The sequence below is a fragment of the Diplotaxodon limnothrissa genome, linkage group LG18 (assembly GCF_057381915.1).
Source record: "Diplotaxodon limnothrissa isolate DT_005_m linkage group LG18, D_limnothrissa_male_GT1.1, whole genome shotgun sequence".
NCBI lineage: Eukaryota > Metazoa > Chordata > Actinopteri > Cichliformes > Cichlidae > Diplotaxodon > Diplotaxodon limnothrissa.
The window spans coordinates 5,226,420-5,242,584 of NC_140613.1; the positions used below are offsets into that span (position 1 = coordinate 5,226,420).

At 43.8% G+C, this 16,165-nt stretch overlaps 1 protein-coding gene across 2 annotated transcripts in view; it reads left to right on the forward strand.

Annotated features, from left to right (window-relative positions):
- Positions 1 to 16,165, forward strand: part of LOC146612930 (disco-interacting protein 2 homolog C) — a 202,999-nt gene that overhangs the window by 166,104 nt on the left and 20,730 nt on the right. For both annotated transcript variants that reach the window (XM_085378707.1, XM_085378708.1), the window contains 6 exons: positions 833 to 972; positions 1,549 to 1,685; positions 1,765 to 1,973; positions 2,215 to 2,329; positions 4,160 to 4,361; positions 6,579 to 6,688. In XM_085378707.1, coding sequence (XP_085234833.1) covers positions 833 to 972; positions 1,549 to 1,685; positions 1,765 to 1,973; positions 2,215 to 2,329; positions 4,160 to 4,361; positions 6,579 to 6,688 — 913 coding nt within the window. The remainder of the gene's footprint in view (positions 1 to 832; positions 973 to 1,548; positions 1,686 to 1,764; positions 1,974 to 2,214; positions 2,330 to 4,159; positions 4,362 to 6,578; positions 6,689 to 16,165) is intronic.

Here is a 16,165-nt window from a genome sequence, read left to right on the forward strand (position 1 = left end):
AACATCTGAACGCCACATTTACAGTCAGAGCAGCTGCCAGTCACATGTTGGCTCTTCATTTTTTTATTGATTAAAACACTTTGAGGCTGAGTGTTTGCATCTCTGCTTCTGTGTGCTAATAAAGAGCTTTTCCTCGCTGGGTGTGGGGGATTATGAGCTCTGTGTTTAGAGGAAAACCTTTAAACTTCACTCACACACGTTTATATGGTATTTGTGAGGACCTTCACTGACACACAGCAGTTCTTAGCCTCTAATCCTCACTTCAGCCTAAACTTAATTACCCTTAAAATGTCCTGGTAATGACTGGGGACAGAGTAAGTGCTCTCCTCCCTAAACTGTCCACACTTTCTAAAAACACCCGAACTTTCCAAAAACACTGAAGTTGCTTCCTCTTTTCTAAAAAGACGTGTCGCTGTCCTCACGTCGCTGAAGTATTTTGACTTTGTTAAAGTACTGCAACGTTTAAATTGCACTTCCTAAAACTTCTTCTTCTTCCATTAATGTGCTTGAATTATGAAAATGTCTTCAGCCTCCAAAGAGGTCCAGTCTTTCAAAAATGGCCCCAAATGTAACCGTTTTTGAAAATGTCAGTTTTCCAAAATAACTTTTACTGCCTCCATAATTTAAACAGTCTCCTGACTCTAGAAATGTTTCCATCAATGCTGTTGTGTCATAAATATATCATTTATTTTCATGATATTTTGATTTTCAGGTTATTTCCCTGGACTGTCTTTACTTCCCCAAGACGTGTCTGGACTCTAAAACTAATTTGTAGCTACTTACTTCTTACACACACTTATTTCTGATAAATGTTGTGTTCTCCCTCCTGCAGGCCGCTGGAGGAGGGCACCACCCCTCCTGGTCGCGGCATCCTGTCCATGCAGGGTCTGAGTCACGGCGTGATCCGGGTCGACTCGGAGGAGAAGCTGTCGGTGCTCACGCTGCAGGACGTCGGCTCCGTCATGCCCGGAGGTGAGACAGATGTCCAAAAAGCAGAGTTTGAACCGAGCACTGCTGAAGTTGTGATACTTTTTTTAATGTATATATATAATTTACGTTTGTCCGCTAAAGCCAAAGAGTAGTCTGCTTTCAGCATGATGCCGTCATGAGCGATTGTTTACTTTATTTTTACATCTATCGAACCTGCGCAAGACTTTTGCTTGTTTTGTTTATTTACTGCATGATTTCAGGATTTGTTTTTAAGGAGTTATATATGTTTTTGGTATTGATGCACTTAATTAAGACCTTAAAGGTAGAGTTAAGGTCATTAAGGTCAAAAAAGAGACTCACTGTTGTCCTTATTTCTAACTTACTTCATTCTGCAGGTAAGAATCACGAAATTAGTCAACAAGAGAAAACGGTTTCCTTTCCCTGATGGGAGACGGAGTATTTCCTCCGTGCATGGGAGATGGAGGAGGAAATACCTGCCTTACAAATACCTGATTTGAAGTCTGGGAATAGTTAAAACTTTTATTTTAACTTTGCTGTAAGACGACACTGTAACCAGTAAGAATGGATTTCCCAGAGCGTCTGTCTTTCTGCCTGTAGGTCTGATGTGTGTAGTGAAGCTCGAAGGTGTTCCCCAGCTCTGTAAAACAGACGAGATCGGAGAGATGTGCGTTTGTACTGTTGCCACGGGGACCTCCTATTACGGCCTGGCCGGTATGACCAAGAACACGTTCGAGGTGAGAGCGTGAATGCTTCGGTTGTTTATTTATCTTGTGTGCGTTTTGTTTACATGTCGTGTCTTTAAAACCTCTGCAGGTCTTTCCCGTGTCCAACAACGGCACTCCCATCAGCGAGTTCCCCTTCACCAGGACCGGCCTGCTGGGATTCATCGGACCTGCAGGTCTGATCTTTGTTGCTGGGAAGATGGACGGTCTGATGGTGGTCGGTGGGCGTCGGCACAATGCTGACGACATTGTTGCTACGGCGCTGGCTGTGGAGCCCATGAAGTTCGTTTACAGAGGACGGTAAGCGTTAATATTGCTTTAATTTCTAAGCAGGTTGTTTCTCGTTATTGTGGAGCTTGTGTTTAATTTACAAAAGGGAGATGTGGTTCAAACACATTAACGCAGCAGCGCCACTATAAATCCGCCCCTTCACAAATATTATAAGCTGCTGATTGGACTTTATGGTCATTTTGGTGGCTGGCTGTGTGGAGCGCAGTTAAACTGCATGCAATGAAATGTGCTAATTCTGTGTGTTCTGCAGGATAGCAGTGTTTTCCATCACGGTGCTCCATGATGAGAGGATCGTGGTCGTGGCTGAGCAGCGGCCGGACTCGACTGAGGAGGACAGCTTTCAGTGGATGAGTCGAGTTTTGCAGGTATGCTCATATTTCAGACAGGATTGTCATTTCCTGCTGCAGTAGTTTGATTTTGGCTGCCTGGCTCTGTACTCGTACCTCTCTCCATTATGATTATGATTAACTTGATTATGACTCTCGATCAGGTATCAGTGGCAAAGGGCTCATCTGCAGGGATATTTATTCAGTTCAGTTCAGTTTTACACTGGTTGCTATTGAGAGAGCTACTGTAACATGAAGTAAACTAGCAGGACTTAATCCCTGTGATGCCAGTTTTCCATTGTACAACAAAGAACTGTTGAGAGAGTTGACACGACTAAAAATGAGTCATCTCTGACAGATTTAGAAGCAAATTTGGAAAAGAAGAGCGTATAATCCTAGCTATGGTGGTTGCTATAGAGCAGGGGTGGGGAACTTCAGGCCTCGAGTGCCGGTGTCCTGCAGGTCTTACATCTCACCCTGGGTCAACACACCTGAATCAAAGGATTAGTTCATTACCAGGACTCTGGAGAACTTCAAGACATGTTGAGGAGGTAATTTAGTCATTTAAATCAGCTGTGTTGGATCAAGGACACATCTAAAGCCTGCAGGCCCGCGAGGCCTGGAGTTCCCCCACCCCTGCTATAGAACAAACCTTTTATTTAGACTGCCTAACTGCATCTGTACCCCATGTGGCTAACCGGCATGTTATGTTCTTTTACATGTTTGTGTAAAAGAAAGAAAGAAAAAAATTGTATATACTGATTTTAAATAATATCAACAATTATCAATAAAAAAACAATATGGTCGGTAGAGCATTGATTAGATAATTCACCTATTTAAATATACTTGAAAAGCTCGGGACACCATTCATCTGTAGTGAGTGTACTCAGACAGCAAAGTGACTCCGGACTAGACCCACTCCCACTAAAAGTGTATATATCCACGTACACTGACAGTACACTGTTAACCTCAGCTGACAATGATGTGTGAGAAGTGTCCATGTGTGTTTACTCTGGAGCAGGCTGTAAAACTTTGTGGAAGGACTCTGGTAAAATTAGACGACTTAGTGAAGCTCATTTCTGTCTGATGACAACATTTTTTCTGTTAAATAACCTCAAAGAGTTACTGAGTACTTTTTAACCTGTAATTCTGAGAATTCTGTTGTCAAAAAGTATCTGTGAGCTGTTTTTACCATTAGCCATGAATGACTGATGGGATATTGTCGTCAACCCACTGGGTTCGGTAGTGTGGACACCCAAGTTTGTGAATGCGATAACTTGAAAACGAGCCAACGTAGGATTTTGGAGTTCAAAATCTAAAAATCTAACACAACTTGTCTTTTTGTTTTTTCATCAGAAGCTGGAAAACTGCAGAATAGAACCAGCCTGGTCCTTTAACACAGCAGACACATTTTAACAGCCCACTTGCTGAAGTGACAAAACAGCTCTCACAGCCTCCTTCACTCCCAGAGTCATATAAACACACACACAGCTTGTGATACTATATTATGCATTCATACTGTATAGATAAAACCTGAGCTCACAGTCTCTGAGCCAGCGTGGCGACTGTGGCAAAGCTATAAAAGCCGTCTGGAGTTTTAACTGCTGCAGTAAAACCATTTCTCTTTATTCCTTCACCGCTGCAGATTCCGCCCGCGTGTTTTTCCATTTGGTTTGTCGGGTTGCAGAAGCAATCAGCGATTTCAAAAGAAGCTGAGATGAAACGATGGAGCAAAAAACGATCAAACACTAATATTATAGTAATCAAAGCAACAGCATAATAATATGATTTATTATCTTAGTTATTACCTTCGATACATTGTTTCATCTATAAATCTAAGCATACCTCTCCCAACACGATGTCTTCCAGGCGATAGACGGTATCCACCAGGTGGGGGTGTACTGCCTGGCTCTGGTCCCCTCCAACACTCTGCCCAAGACTCCACTGGGTGGCATCCACCTGTCCGAGACCAAGCAGCTCTTCCTGGAGGGGGCGCTGCACCCCTGCAACGTGCTCATGTGTCCGCACACCTGCGTAACGAACCTGCCCAAACCCCGGCAGAAGCAGCCAGGTACAGTACGAGGACGAGCGAATACGTGGGAGCACAGTTAAGGGATCCTCGTTATAGAGGCTCTTATAGCTTATAGAACAACTTGATGTCACATATAAACACACTAGATGTCCTTAAGTGGAGTTTTTACACACGCAGGATTACTTTTGTGGGAAAGGAGTGCTTTAAAGAAACCAGTAAGCTTTCTAAGCTGTTTCACTCACTAAATCTGCGTGACTCAAATCAGTGTGAAACATCACAACCCCTCCTGCCTCCTCATCTGAGCTTGAAATGATGGGCAGCATGTCACTGTATGTGAATGTGACTTCTGATAAAATAGCCGAACGCTGGCTCAGTCGGTCTGTCACGGCCCTGTGCGGCGCTCGATTACATCGCAGCCATTGTTGACAGCTGTGCGTTTCCTGCCGTGACAATTCAATCCGTATTTTTGCATTTATACCAGTAATGTTTTTTAACTATCGTTGACTGTAGTTAGAGCTGGGCGATAGAACGATAACGATATGTATCGCGATATAACTTTTTCTCGATAGAAAAATTAACCTATCGCGATAGACCTCGCCGCTCTTGTCCTCTTAAAAAAACAAAAAAAAAACAGCCAATCCAAATTAAGTAGCGCAGAGCCGAACCAATCACAGCCGCAGCGTCACGTCACGTGACTTGTTACGTACAGCACAAGTGCCAAGCCGCACATGTGTATTTGTTTGGGAAGCAGCCAGCCACCGTACCGCCCGGGTAATGGAGGAAATTAGTGTGCCGACTAGAAAAATCAACCGAGCGTGACCGAAGGTTACCGAAGAGAAAACAGATGATGGTTCCAATGCCGGAGAGATTGTCAAACGGAAGAGCCATAGAAGTTCCGTAGTGTGAAGGTATTTCGGCTATTTCAAGTCTGACAAAAAACAGAGTAGCGCGCACTGTAAATTGTGCCGAAAGCAAGTCTGGAAATACAATAAACTGGTGCATGCGCTACGTCCACACGTACCCGGGTATTTTTGAAAACGCAGATTTTTCTATGCATTTGCACCTTTCGTCCACACGTAAACGGCGTTTTTGGTCACTGAAAACGAAGATTTTTAAAAACTCCGGCCAGGGTGGATATTTTTGAAAACTCCGTTTTTGCATTTACGTGTGGACTAGAAAAACGGAGAAAACGCAGCGTCAAAGGTGTGCGCATTTTTTGACGTCACACTGTGCGCCACGTTATTGTTTCGGTGAAATGAATTTCTACAATACTGTTACTGTTAATTCTACTCTCTGCAGTGTTTAAATGCTTACATATACACACAGTTACTGTCCCTCCACACATACCACTCGGTTCTGCTTCTATGCCCCAGCTTTGTTTACTTTTTCCCACCGAGGCTTCTAGACTTCTGATTGGCCAACATTTCTGCACGGTTAGGAATCTAGCGCCACCTGCTGCTTTGGCATGTTCATAGCAGCGTTTTCCTTCATTTCTGCCTTTACGTGTGGACGGGATTATTTTTTAAAACGAAAACGGAAAATCTCCGTTTTCAAAAATACCCGTGTACGTGTGGACGTAGCCTCAGTCTCTGACTGGAAGCGCTAATTCGTCATTCGGCTTTTGTCAGACTAAAGTAACTGTTAAAATTGTTTGAAAAGCTAAGCTATACAACAAGGAGAGTTTGAGAATTTCCTTTTAGTTCTCAGTTTATTTGATATTGACAAAAGTTAGTCAGTTTTGTCTGTTCTTCTGTAAAACAAACTAAGATTTATTTTTAGAATTAATATTTTGTTTCTAAGTGGAATTGACAATTTAGTCGTCTGTTTCGTTTGTTCTATTTTGAAACTTAAACGCTTTAGCGGCTGCCTTTTGTGTATTTTGCAATATTTGCCTTTATTTATCTGAAAAAGTCTCATGTTCCTTAAGTACATCTACCCTGTTGAACTTATTATGGGAAATAAATATTTAAATAAAAACAAGCTGCTGATTATTTCACATTTTACTTGTGAGCAACGGCACATTTAAATCTTACAAATATAGTTATTTGGCTTATATCGTAATAGATATCGTTATCGCCTGAAATGAAAAAAACATATCGTGATATGAAAAAATCTTATATCACCCAGCTCTAACTGTAGTCAGATAAAAATGTAGAATCCGTTTATTGTATTTGCTGAATGGGCGGCTTGATTCTGCGTGCAACAATTTCTTGTTCATACCGAACTCTCGTCCCCGTCTCCCTGCTCCTCCTCCAGAGATCGGTCCTGCGTCTGTGATGGTCGGGAATCTGGTGTCGGGAAAGAGGATCGCCCAGGCCAGCGGCAGGGATCTGGGTCAGATCGAAGACAATGACCAGGCAAGGAAGGTGTGTGTGAGAGGGGGGTCTGCTGGTTTTCTGCATCATCGCCATCATCATAAACATTACACACACAACCACCCACACATGCAGGGCCTTGGAGTAGGGGTATGTCACCAGGATGCAGAGGAGGCTACCCCCCCCCCTCTGTCCCCTTCTGGCTGCCTCTGCCTCAATTTTATCCCACAACTTAGACATTCACATTACTCACACTCTCATTACACATACATATAGGATCTTGGGGGTGGGCACGATACACGGAGTCCAAGTTACCATCAGGGTGTACACCTCACCCCTGGCGTCGTTGCCCACCTCTCAATTTTAAATACATGTAGACATTGAGGGCTAGCAGGAGGGACTATGCGCTTACCTGCTGCTCTCTGGCAGGTAGCTCTATGCCCTCCTGGGTTTTAATTGCACCTTAGAACACACATGCATCAACACTACAATGAGCGGGTGGAGGGAGGCTTGGAGTCTTCTCTCACCCCCATTCTCTGCGGCCTACTGGAGCGGGGGGGCTAGGAGGAGTGGGCCGTCCGACTGCGGTCTGGGGCCTCCCTGCTGCTGCGGAGTCGGGGCGGTCTGCCTCTCCCCACCGCAGGGAAAAGGGTAACACCACCTGGGTCTGGGTGCAGTTCCCCCCTCCAGGGGCAAGGGTACCTAGACCCGGTTAGTAGAGTACGCTTGGGGAGTGTGATCGTCCCTTTATGTCTGTCTCCACGTTGGTTGAGTGTGGAGTAAGTGCATATGAGAGCATGAGGGTGGGAATGGATGTTTGTGTCTGTGTGTGCCTGTATGTCTGTGTCTATATGTCAGGTTGGGTATCAGACGCCACCTCTCTGGGGACATCTCGGGCCCTCCAAGGTTTGGAGGCCTATCTCCACCCACCACCACTTCCCCTGCCGGTGGCGGACTCCCTCAGGTATCGGTGCGTTGGTGGTTCTTTGTATCTGGGGGTGGGCGTCCGGGTACACACCGGCTCACTCCTTGGCGGCCGCTTATTGGGGCTCGCTCGGGCCACTTTGGAGGTGGGGTGCCCCCGGCCTCTCGGCCTGGGGCTCGGTCACTCAGGCACAGCTGGCTGCCGGCGGAGCTCACGGGCGCGTCACTGCAACTCCCCCTGGCTTCTGCTCCGCGGCTGCTGAATGAGCCCTCATCTGGGACTCTCCTTAGCTCTTACTGGGACAGTGGCGCGGCTGCCCCTCTGTGGGTCTTCCTTGGTCTCTTGTGTTCTGGGGGCCTCTGGATGTCTGGAGTTTTGATCTCCTCCATACCTGCTTGATACCATAGAGGACAGGGCTGTGGCTCCCCACACTCTCTAGCAGATCATTACATGGAGAAACCTTTGGAATGCAAGCATGCTGATCCACACAGGTATGCACACAGGTGTACACATGGGTATTCACAGATGCGGACTACAGCTTTCTTGGCTGCTGCCTCAAAGCACACTGTGCGCTGTCTATCTTGCGTGCTGCACAATATCGTTTATTATTTAGTAACTATTGATATCTATGACTAGCTAGTTTATTGTGATGGTGCTTTTTTTTATTTTTTTATTATTATGTTGCTCTTTGTTGTTTGCTGTCTCCCCTGTTTTTTTTGTTTTTCTTTCTCTCCATACAGGTGACCCAGGAGTTTTTTTTTTTGTTTTTTTTTCTCTCTTCCCCCCCTTCTCACCGTCTCTTCTCCCCTTTGGTTTTCTTTCTTCCTCTCCCCCTCTTTCTTTCATTCTTTCCCCCTGTCCTATTAAAAAAAAAAAAAAAAGGATGACAAAGGATGAACTGAAGCTCCGCCATCACGTGATGTCACATGCTGCTGTTTCTGATGTCACTTCCAAAAAAAAAAAAAAACATTACACACACAAAGTACACATAATTAGGCATCTGGCTTCATTTCATGGCTTACTCCATTACGACTTATTCTCATTAATAACTCACTCAACAGAAAGTGTTAATGGTACCTTAATGGAGTCCTTGTCTGCCGTGTAAAGCACTGTAAACAACTCTCGCCTAATTTAATTGGTCTAATTAACTTAGTTGTGCTAGTTTTTGAAGCTTACTGAGTTATGTTGAGTTATCCTTACCTTCGTCCAACAGACTGAGGAGTGTGTTTGTGCGTACTTGTTTCCTTTTAATAATTCATGGCTTGTTTTTTGAAGTACAGAACACTTTGCATTGGCAAAGCCTCGCAGTGCCCCGTGGGACTATTAATGTTTAACTCTGCTTGTGCTGTGATTGTTATTTCAGTCATTCCAGTCATTTTGTTGAGGCTGTGCGATGTGGTTTCCAGTGTTTGCGTAGCTGACAAAAATGTTAAGGTTTAGCTGTTGTTGGCCACCATGACTGAGGCTCCTGCAGCGCTGAATAAGTGTGAGTGTTCATGTTCCGGGTCGGTGCCCAGATGTTAATAAAAGCAGCGTTCCTTTAACGCTGCGCAGATGTACGGCTGAGGCTCGTCCGGCTGAGCTGGCTCTGCTTGACTTGAATAAGGGAAGAGAGCCTGTATTACTTATATCAGAAGTGAACTTTGGAGCCGGCTAGCAGAGCGGCCGAGAGCTCTGTTCCCCATAATGGCGAGACGGGGCGGTGAGCAGAAGACAAAGACCTAAGGGAGCGAGTGGGAGTGTCAGTGTGGAGTCAGTCGTACAGGTAGGGAGGGGCCAATATGGATGCATTGAAAAGTGGGAAACATTATTTTAAAATATTTTAAATTACTGAATAGAGGACAAGATTTAGGACTCATCAGGCAAGTTGGGGAAAGAAAAAACCTTGCTAAGGAGCAAAATTAGTTTTTCTCTTCCAACTTTAGCATCAGCACCACACTTATAGGGAAACCCCCACTTGTGGTTAAATACCTGGGACTCTACACGAACAACTGAAGAAGCCTCTTGGAGGAGAGGAGAACTGTCCTCATGAACAAAAGGACTCAGGTTATATAAACTGCATTTAACTGTTTTCCTTTGGCATAAGACATTAAGTTCATGTTAGTCATTCTCACTGAATAATTAGTTAGTATAACTCGGCACGCTTAAGTTGTCTTAGATTTTTATTTTATTGTATTTTTAAGAAAAGCCAAATTTTTATATTCCTGGTGGATCCACGGAAGAATGATGAGTTTTGGGGCTTAAAAAAAGCAAACATGGGATTTTTTTATCATCTTTTTTTTTTGCCTGGTATGTTTAAGCATCTGTACAGAAAAACTCAGTATTATGCAAGAACAGAAAGCGGGCAGCATGCACAAAAGTAAATAAGGAAACCAAAAGAAAACACAGATGAGACAAAATGAGGTGATTTAAATACACAGTAGAGAGACGGAGAGATTAGGAGTGATGAATAGCAGGAGGTGGTGTGCCTTACTGACAGAAGCGATTTTCCTCTCGTCTCTCGTGCTGAAAATGTCATCAGTCAGCAGTGTTGGGAAGGTTACTTTTAAAATGTATTCCGTTACAGAATACATGCCCCAAAATGTATTCTGTAACGTATTCCGTTACGTTACTCAATGAGAGTAACGTATTCTGAATACTTTGGATTACTTAATATATTATCGTGCTTTTTACAACAACGTGAATGTACTATTGCTGTGTGATTTATTACTATTACTGAAGGTCCGCGACTCCGAACTGTAGTAAAGGGACCTCTGACTAATACGGCGGGGTCCCTGTCGGCTCGTAGCCGAAAAATAGCTTTACTTTGTTGTGTGGGTCAACTTTTCTTGCGAGAGACAGAGAGAGGCGTTGAAAGGCTGCTCCAACGGAACTTATTGTTTTCGGAGGAAAACACGAACAGTCGAGTCTTAATAGCTTACTTACAACTGGGCTCGTCAGGCTCTCTTCTTGGCTGCAGTGGTTATTATTATATTTACATGCTTCCAGCTCCCGTTTTTGCTCGATGACAACTCGTACCTTTCCACTCGCCTTTTTCTCCCTCCTCGCGCTCACAGACACATAACGTGTATGGCAGTGCATTCTCCCCTGCAACACGGACTATACTGCCCATGATGCTACATTCTTTAGAGCTATGCTTGTAGCATTCTGCCTGTTAGCTTAGCACAACAACAACAACGAAAAGGCGCTCTCTCACCCAGGAAACACACAGTCGCAGAGAGAGAGAGAGAGCGTCACCCTGTAACCATGGCAACCGTAACGCTGCCGCCTGGAACGAAAGAACGTAGCTGTCAAACAAAACCCAAACAGTCCTGACCCGCGACAATATGAAACAGGAAAGTACCCCAGTGTAATCCATTTATTTCAACAAAGTAACTGTATTCTGAATACCACCTTTTTAAACGGTAACTGTAACGGAATACAGTTACTCATATTTTGTATTCTAAATACGTAACGGCGGTACATGTATTCCGTTACTCCCCAACACTGTCAGTCAGGCAGCCGGCAGCAGAGAACGCACACTCTGTAGACTCTGATGAAAAGAGACAGGCCCTAAATAATAACAACCACCACCTCCACCGCAGCGCGCTGGGAGGCTGCTGCAGCCTCAGCCTCGCTCTCAACATGCCGCATGTGTGTTTGGATGCCGACAAACAGATGAGATGTCTCCTGTAGTGTGTGTAGATACAGCTGTATTCAAAGGTTACGACACCTATCGACGACTGTCGAGGTGAGGAGAAGTGAAGCCGACATTAAAACACAAGCTTTTCTTTTTGTTTCTTCACTGCACGGTCGTTGCACAGCGTTTGCACAAGTTAAACCGAGAAGACCACAGATAAGTTAACAGGCGTCCATACGCAGGAGGAGCACCAGCATAGAGGCGTTTTCCACAGATATAGAAACACTAGTGCCTTGAGTTCTTGGTTGGTTAAGGCTGCTTATTGAGAAGCTATGCACTAACAATTGATTCACATCAAATTCTAACTTTTTTTGTAATTTTTCTTCTCACAATTTAAATATATTTAATCTCAAATCAGCAGTTTCCCGTATGTTCCTAAAACATCCAGATTTCTGTTCTGCCACTTAGGAAACTCTGCTAAAATAAGACAGTTCACAAAGTAATGACAAATGAAACTGGGATGATCCCAGCAGTGATGATCCGCTCAGACTGGGACACAAACTGCGGCTCGGCTCGACTGCAGAATAATCCAGGAACGGGTTACATATTTGCTTTAAATGCGTTGATTGATGTTTTGAAGGCAGGTTTAATTTGAAGAGTGTGTTTGTGTTTTAGTTTTTACTGTGAAAATCCTGAAGCGTGCTGAGGGTGACGCCATCTTTACTCTAGAGAAGGATCAGGACGTAGGGTTTGTGTTTACTGCTGCTGCTTGGCCTCATCATCATTGTGTTTATTGGGACATTTGTTGTCTGATCCGCTCATTCATTCATCGCTCCACTTTACCCCACTTCCTCCCTCCATGTCCATCCCACTGAAAACCAGGCCCTCTGTGCGGATGAGTGAAACAACCCCAACTTCCTGTATTTATTAAAATGTTTTCTGTGTAACTTCATAGAGAGTAAAATATGATTCACTACGAGTGTCTTCTCACATTCCTCTTCTAATAACGTTGATTTGCCCGGCGATGGTTGACTGAGCACTAAACGCTCACACTGGGATGAGCTCAGCCTCTGTAGACAGGACTGCTTGTCTCATGACTTCATGGAAAATTATTATTTCATTACGGCTGTTTCCATAAAGCAGCATGAAAAAAACAAACAAACACAAAGAAGAAACTGTAACTTATGGAAGAGGATTAGAGCCACTGGGGAAAAAAGGAGGGGGGTGTCCTTCTTTGCAAGAATTCTGACGTTAAACTCAGAATTCTATCAGCAAGTTTCAAGTGTTTCTATTTTTCTAATAACTCAGGCTTCTTTTTGCAGACCCTAACAATCAAAGTGAATAAAATCTGTGGCAAATGCTGATTTCAGCATTCACACATACAATGGTCACCATAATTCAGTAATATCCAAAAAGGAGCTTTTATTTCCAGGTTCTAATGCCAAAAGATTTTTTAAAAACATAATAGCTCTTAAGTGGAATTGAAAACTACGACAGGCTTGTTTTGAATGCTGTGCATACACTGTGCACATGTTAGCCACATAATTAAAAACACCTGCCTAACATTGTGCTGTGAAACACCTTTTACCCTTCAGGGAACGGATGTGGGACCGCTGGCTGTGTCCTGTGTTGTGTGACTGGGACACTGGCAGCAGGTCCTTTGGCTCCTGTGGATCAAACTCTCTGGCACATCCCCCAGATGCCTGTGATGTTTTGGGATTTTAGGGTTCGGTGGTCAGGGTAACACCTTGTCTTACTGCCTGGTCTATAGCAATGCCCGTGCTGGTGGTAAATGTGCAAAGATACAGCCTCATAAAATCACACATAACAGAACCCAAAGTTGTTGGGTTGTTTTAAAGTTGTTTGGCTGTTTGAGGCTTTGATCCTGCCTGAAGGTCTTTGCATCTTTACCTCAAAATGATCCCTTGGCATTAAATTCAACATAGCCTAAGAGGAAAAATGTAATATCTCACTTCAGACCACCATACAAACAGTTTTCTAGCTTCGTAGTCGGCGCAGTGCAACAGATGCCACTAGAAGGGTTTAGCAGTTTTCTTCATCCAAGTGATGTAATACCGGCCAGGTGGCTGCTGTGTCGTGTTTCATTGAAGCGATTGTCCTCTCTGATAATGACATCAGATACAACTGAGCAACTCGGTGTTTTAGCCCGAGAATTCGGCACCCTCGCTCACATGCTGATAAAATGCTACAATACGAGACCAGATTTGTATCTGCAGACAGAAGCTCTTTGTGTCGCTGTTTAGCATGCCAGCCCCCTCTCTCACAGATAACACGAGCTTTATCTGCAGGCAGGTTCCAGTTCTTCCAGGCTTCGGGTTTAACTGCAGGCCAAAGCATCTTTTACAAACAGCAACAAACAACTTTACCCTCCTCCTGAAGGTTAAGCACAAAGCCCGCTTGTGTAAAGCAAACGTTTGGATCCCCCTCGTTAATACATGTGCAGCCACGGAGCTGCAAGGTGTTTAGGACATTTCACCACGCAGCAGATGGCAACGTATGAGGGAGCTGGAACGGAAGCAAACTCTAATTTGCTGTTATGAAAGTTTCATGAAAGCTCAGAGCTGAGCCCACAAGCAGCTGAGTGATGTTTTCATCAGAGCAGAGAGACCTCCTTTAAATCTTTGCACCCCCTCGAGGTCTGCCATGCGTGAAGCTGGTGGCGAGCAGATGACGCCATCTTTCGTCAGCCAGACTCTGAGGGTTATAATATCGAAACTGGAAACTTGGTTTCAGCAGCAGAACGCTGTGGGTCGTACCGCAGTGTTTGAAGAGTCGTTTAAATTAACAGTTTTGATAAGTGAGGCATTAATCTGCTCACAGCTTACATTAAAAACCACAAGAAAGCAGCATTAATCACACACATGGATTTTACTTTCACACACGAGATACATTTTACTGTTATTCGAAAGGATTCATCATATTTATGTCTGCGGATTTGCTTTAACAACCTCTGCTCGAGCAGACACGCTGAGATAAACCCACCGAGGTTTATCTCTGAGGTTCATCAGAGGACAGACGCCTTCAGGAGTCGGTGGAGACCAAACCTGAACTCAAAGTGAGCGTCTGTTAGTTGATAGTGCTGTTGCTATTTTTTCATATATCTATAGATTCTATAGATATTCTAATAGATGGGCAGCGCGGCGGCACTGGGTTTGATGCACATCTGGCCTTTCCGTGTGGTTTGCATGTTCTCCCCGTGTCCCTCCGGGTAATCCGGCTTCCTCCCACAGTCAAAAGACATGCAGTTAGTGGGGTTAGGTTAACTGGTGATTTTAAAACGGCCATAGGTGTGAATGTGGTTGTGAATGGTCTCTGTGTTAGCCCTGTGACAGGCTGAAAACACCCCACCTCTCACAGGTGGAAGAGGCTCCAGCCTCCACCTCCCTGAATTGGCCAAGCAGAAGAGAATTGATGGGCGAATAACTGTTATCAGGATTGTTTTATTAATTTATTTATTTTTGGACTATAATAATCAGGAAATAATGGCTGGACACAAAAATCACGAGTTAAAATATTGTTTTGTCTGTGGACACCAGAACTGTTAAGATGGTGATTCAAATTTGTAACATTTCCATTTGTCAACTTCAAGATTCAGGATTCGTTGTCACATTCATAGTTATACAAGTACAACACGCAGGGAACTGTGTCCTGATACGCTCCTCGACTGTGCAAAAAGAGACAGAACATTATATACAGTGAGTGAATGATATACATTATATAAATAAAATCTGGAAATGTACACTTCGAAATCTGAGAATGTTCATTGTGTGAGGTGTTGACGTGTCTTGTGCCAGGATCAGGCCTGACATGTGAATGTGGTAACAATGAGTCTGTTAGGGCTGATATGACCAAAATCTCATATCCCGATATAAGACATCTATCGTCCTGATAACGATATAAATCACAAAAATGTAACATTTTCTGTAAACTCTGTGAATCTCGGGCAGCTCGACTTGCGGGAAGTGTTTCCAGCTGCGCGTCATGTAGCTGGAGTCGAGTGTTTTAACCGATGCATGAAACGATACATCTTTAGACATAAGTTGTAACGGCCGCTGTTTTCTTTGTGAGTATTTATTACACGGTGTGCTGCGGGGAAAAGCCTGTTCTAACGTTTGAGTCTAAGGTTTATTTTTTAGCACCTGGCGGCTCTTTTTTACTTCTCATCCGTAAATAATCTGCTCTTTCACGTGATTCAGTTTATTTTGAAAAGTCTCAACAGGATCTTGAGCTTTATTGTGAAAGGTTTATGTGGAACATAAACAAGCGGACACGCGAAGGTGTTACCGTCGTTGTTGCTAACGACAACGCATAAAAACAGGCGCTTGTCCGTCTGTAGTGTGGTTATATTAAATATAAGAGAAAGAGAGAACTTTAAGAAATTAATATAGCCACTACAGTGACCATCAAAACGATGAAAAAATATTGCCGTAAACAGTTTATTTTGCGACAGCACGAAACAAACGATAGCGTAAAATGAAACGATGGACGTTTTTATATCGTCATCCGATATATATCGTTATATCGAACAGCCCTAGTCTCAGTCACATATGGATGATGGGGGGGCTGAGACAGAACTCATTGTTACCACATTCTGAAGTTTTGCTACAAATTATTACATTTTTAAAAACGTTGTTGCTATCATAAAGGTTGCTGGCATTATTAAAGATGTCCTAATTACTGATATACAGCGTTATAATGAAGTGCTTTTCTTTGAGGTGGCGCACAGCTTTGAAGTTATAATTAAAGATTATTCAGACTTTGTAATGATTATCCTCATTTGCTAAGCAGAAAGGTGGGAGAGATCCTGTGGGTACGAGAAGGTAAACACACAGCCCGTACAGCAGGTTAGTAGCTGTTACCTCCTCTGGATTGTCCGCTCGGGTTAGTTTCAATCAATAATCATCTGCTCCAATCAGCACCTGATTAGGCTTTAAAAAAACATCTTCCTTCAACTGTCTGTCTC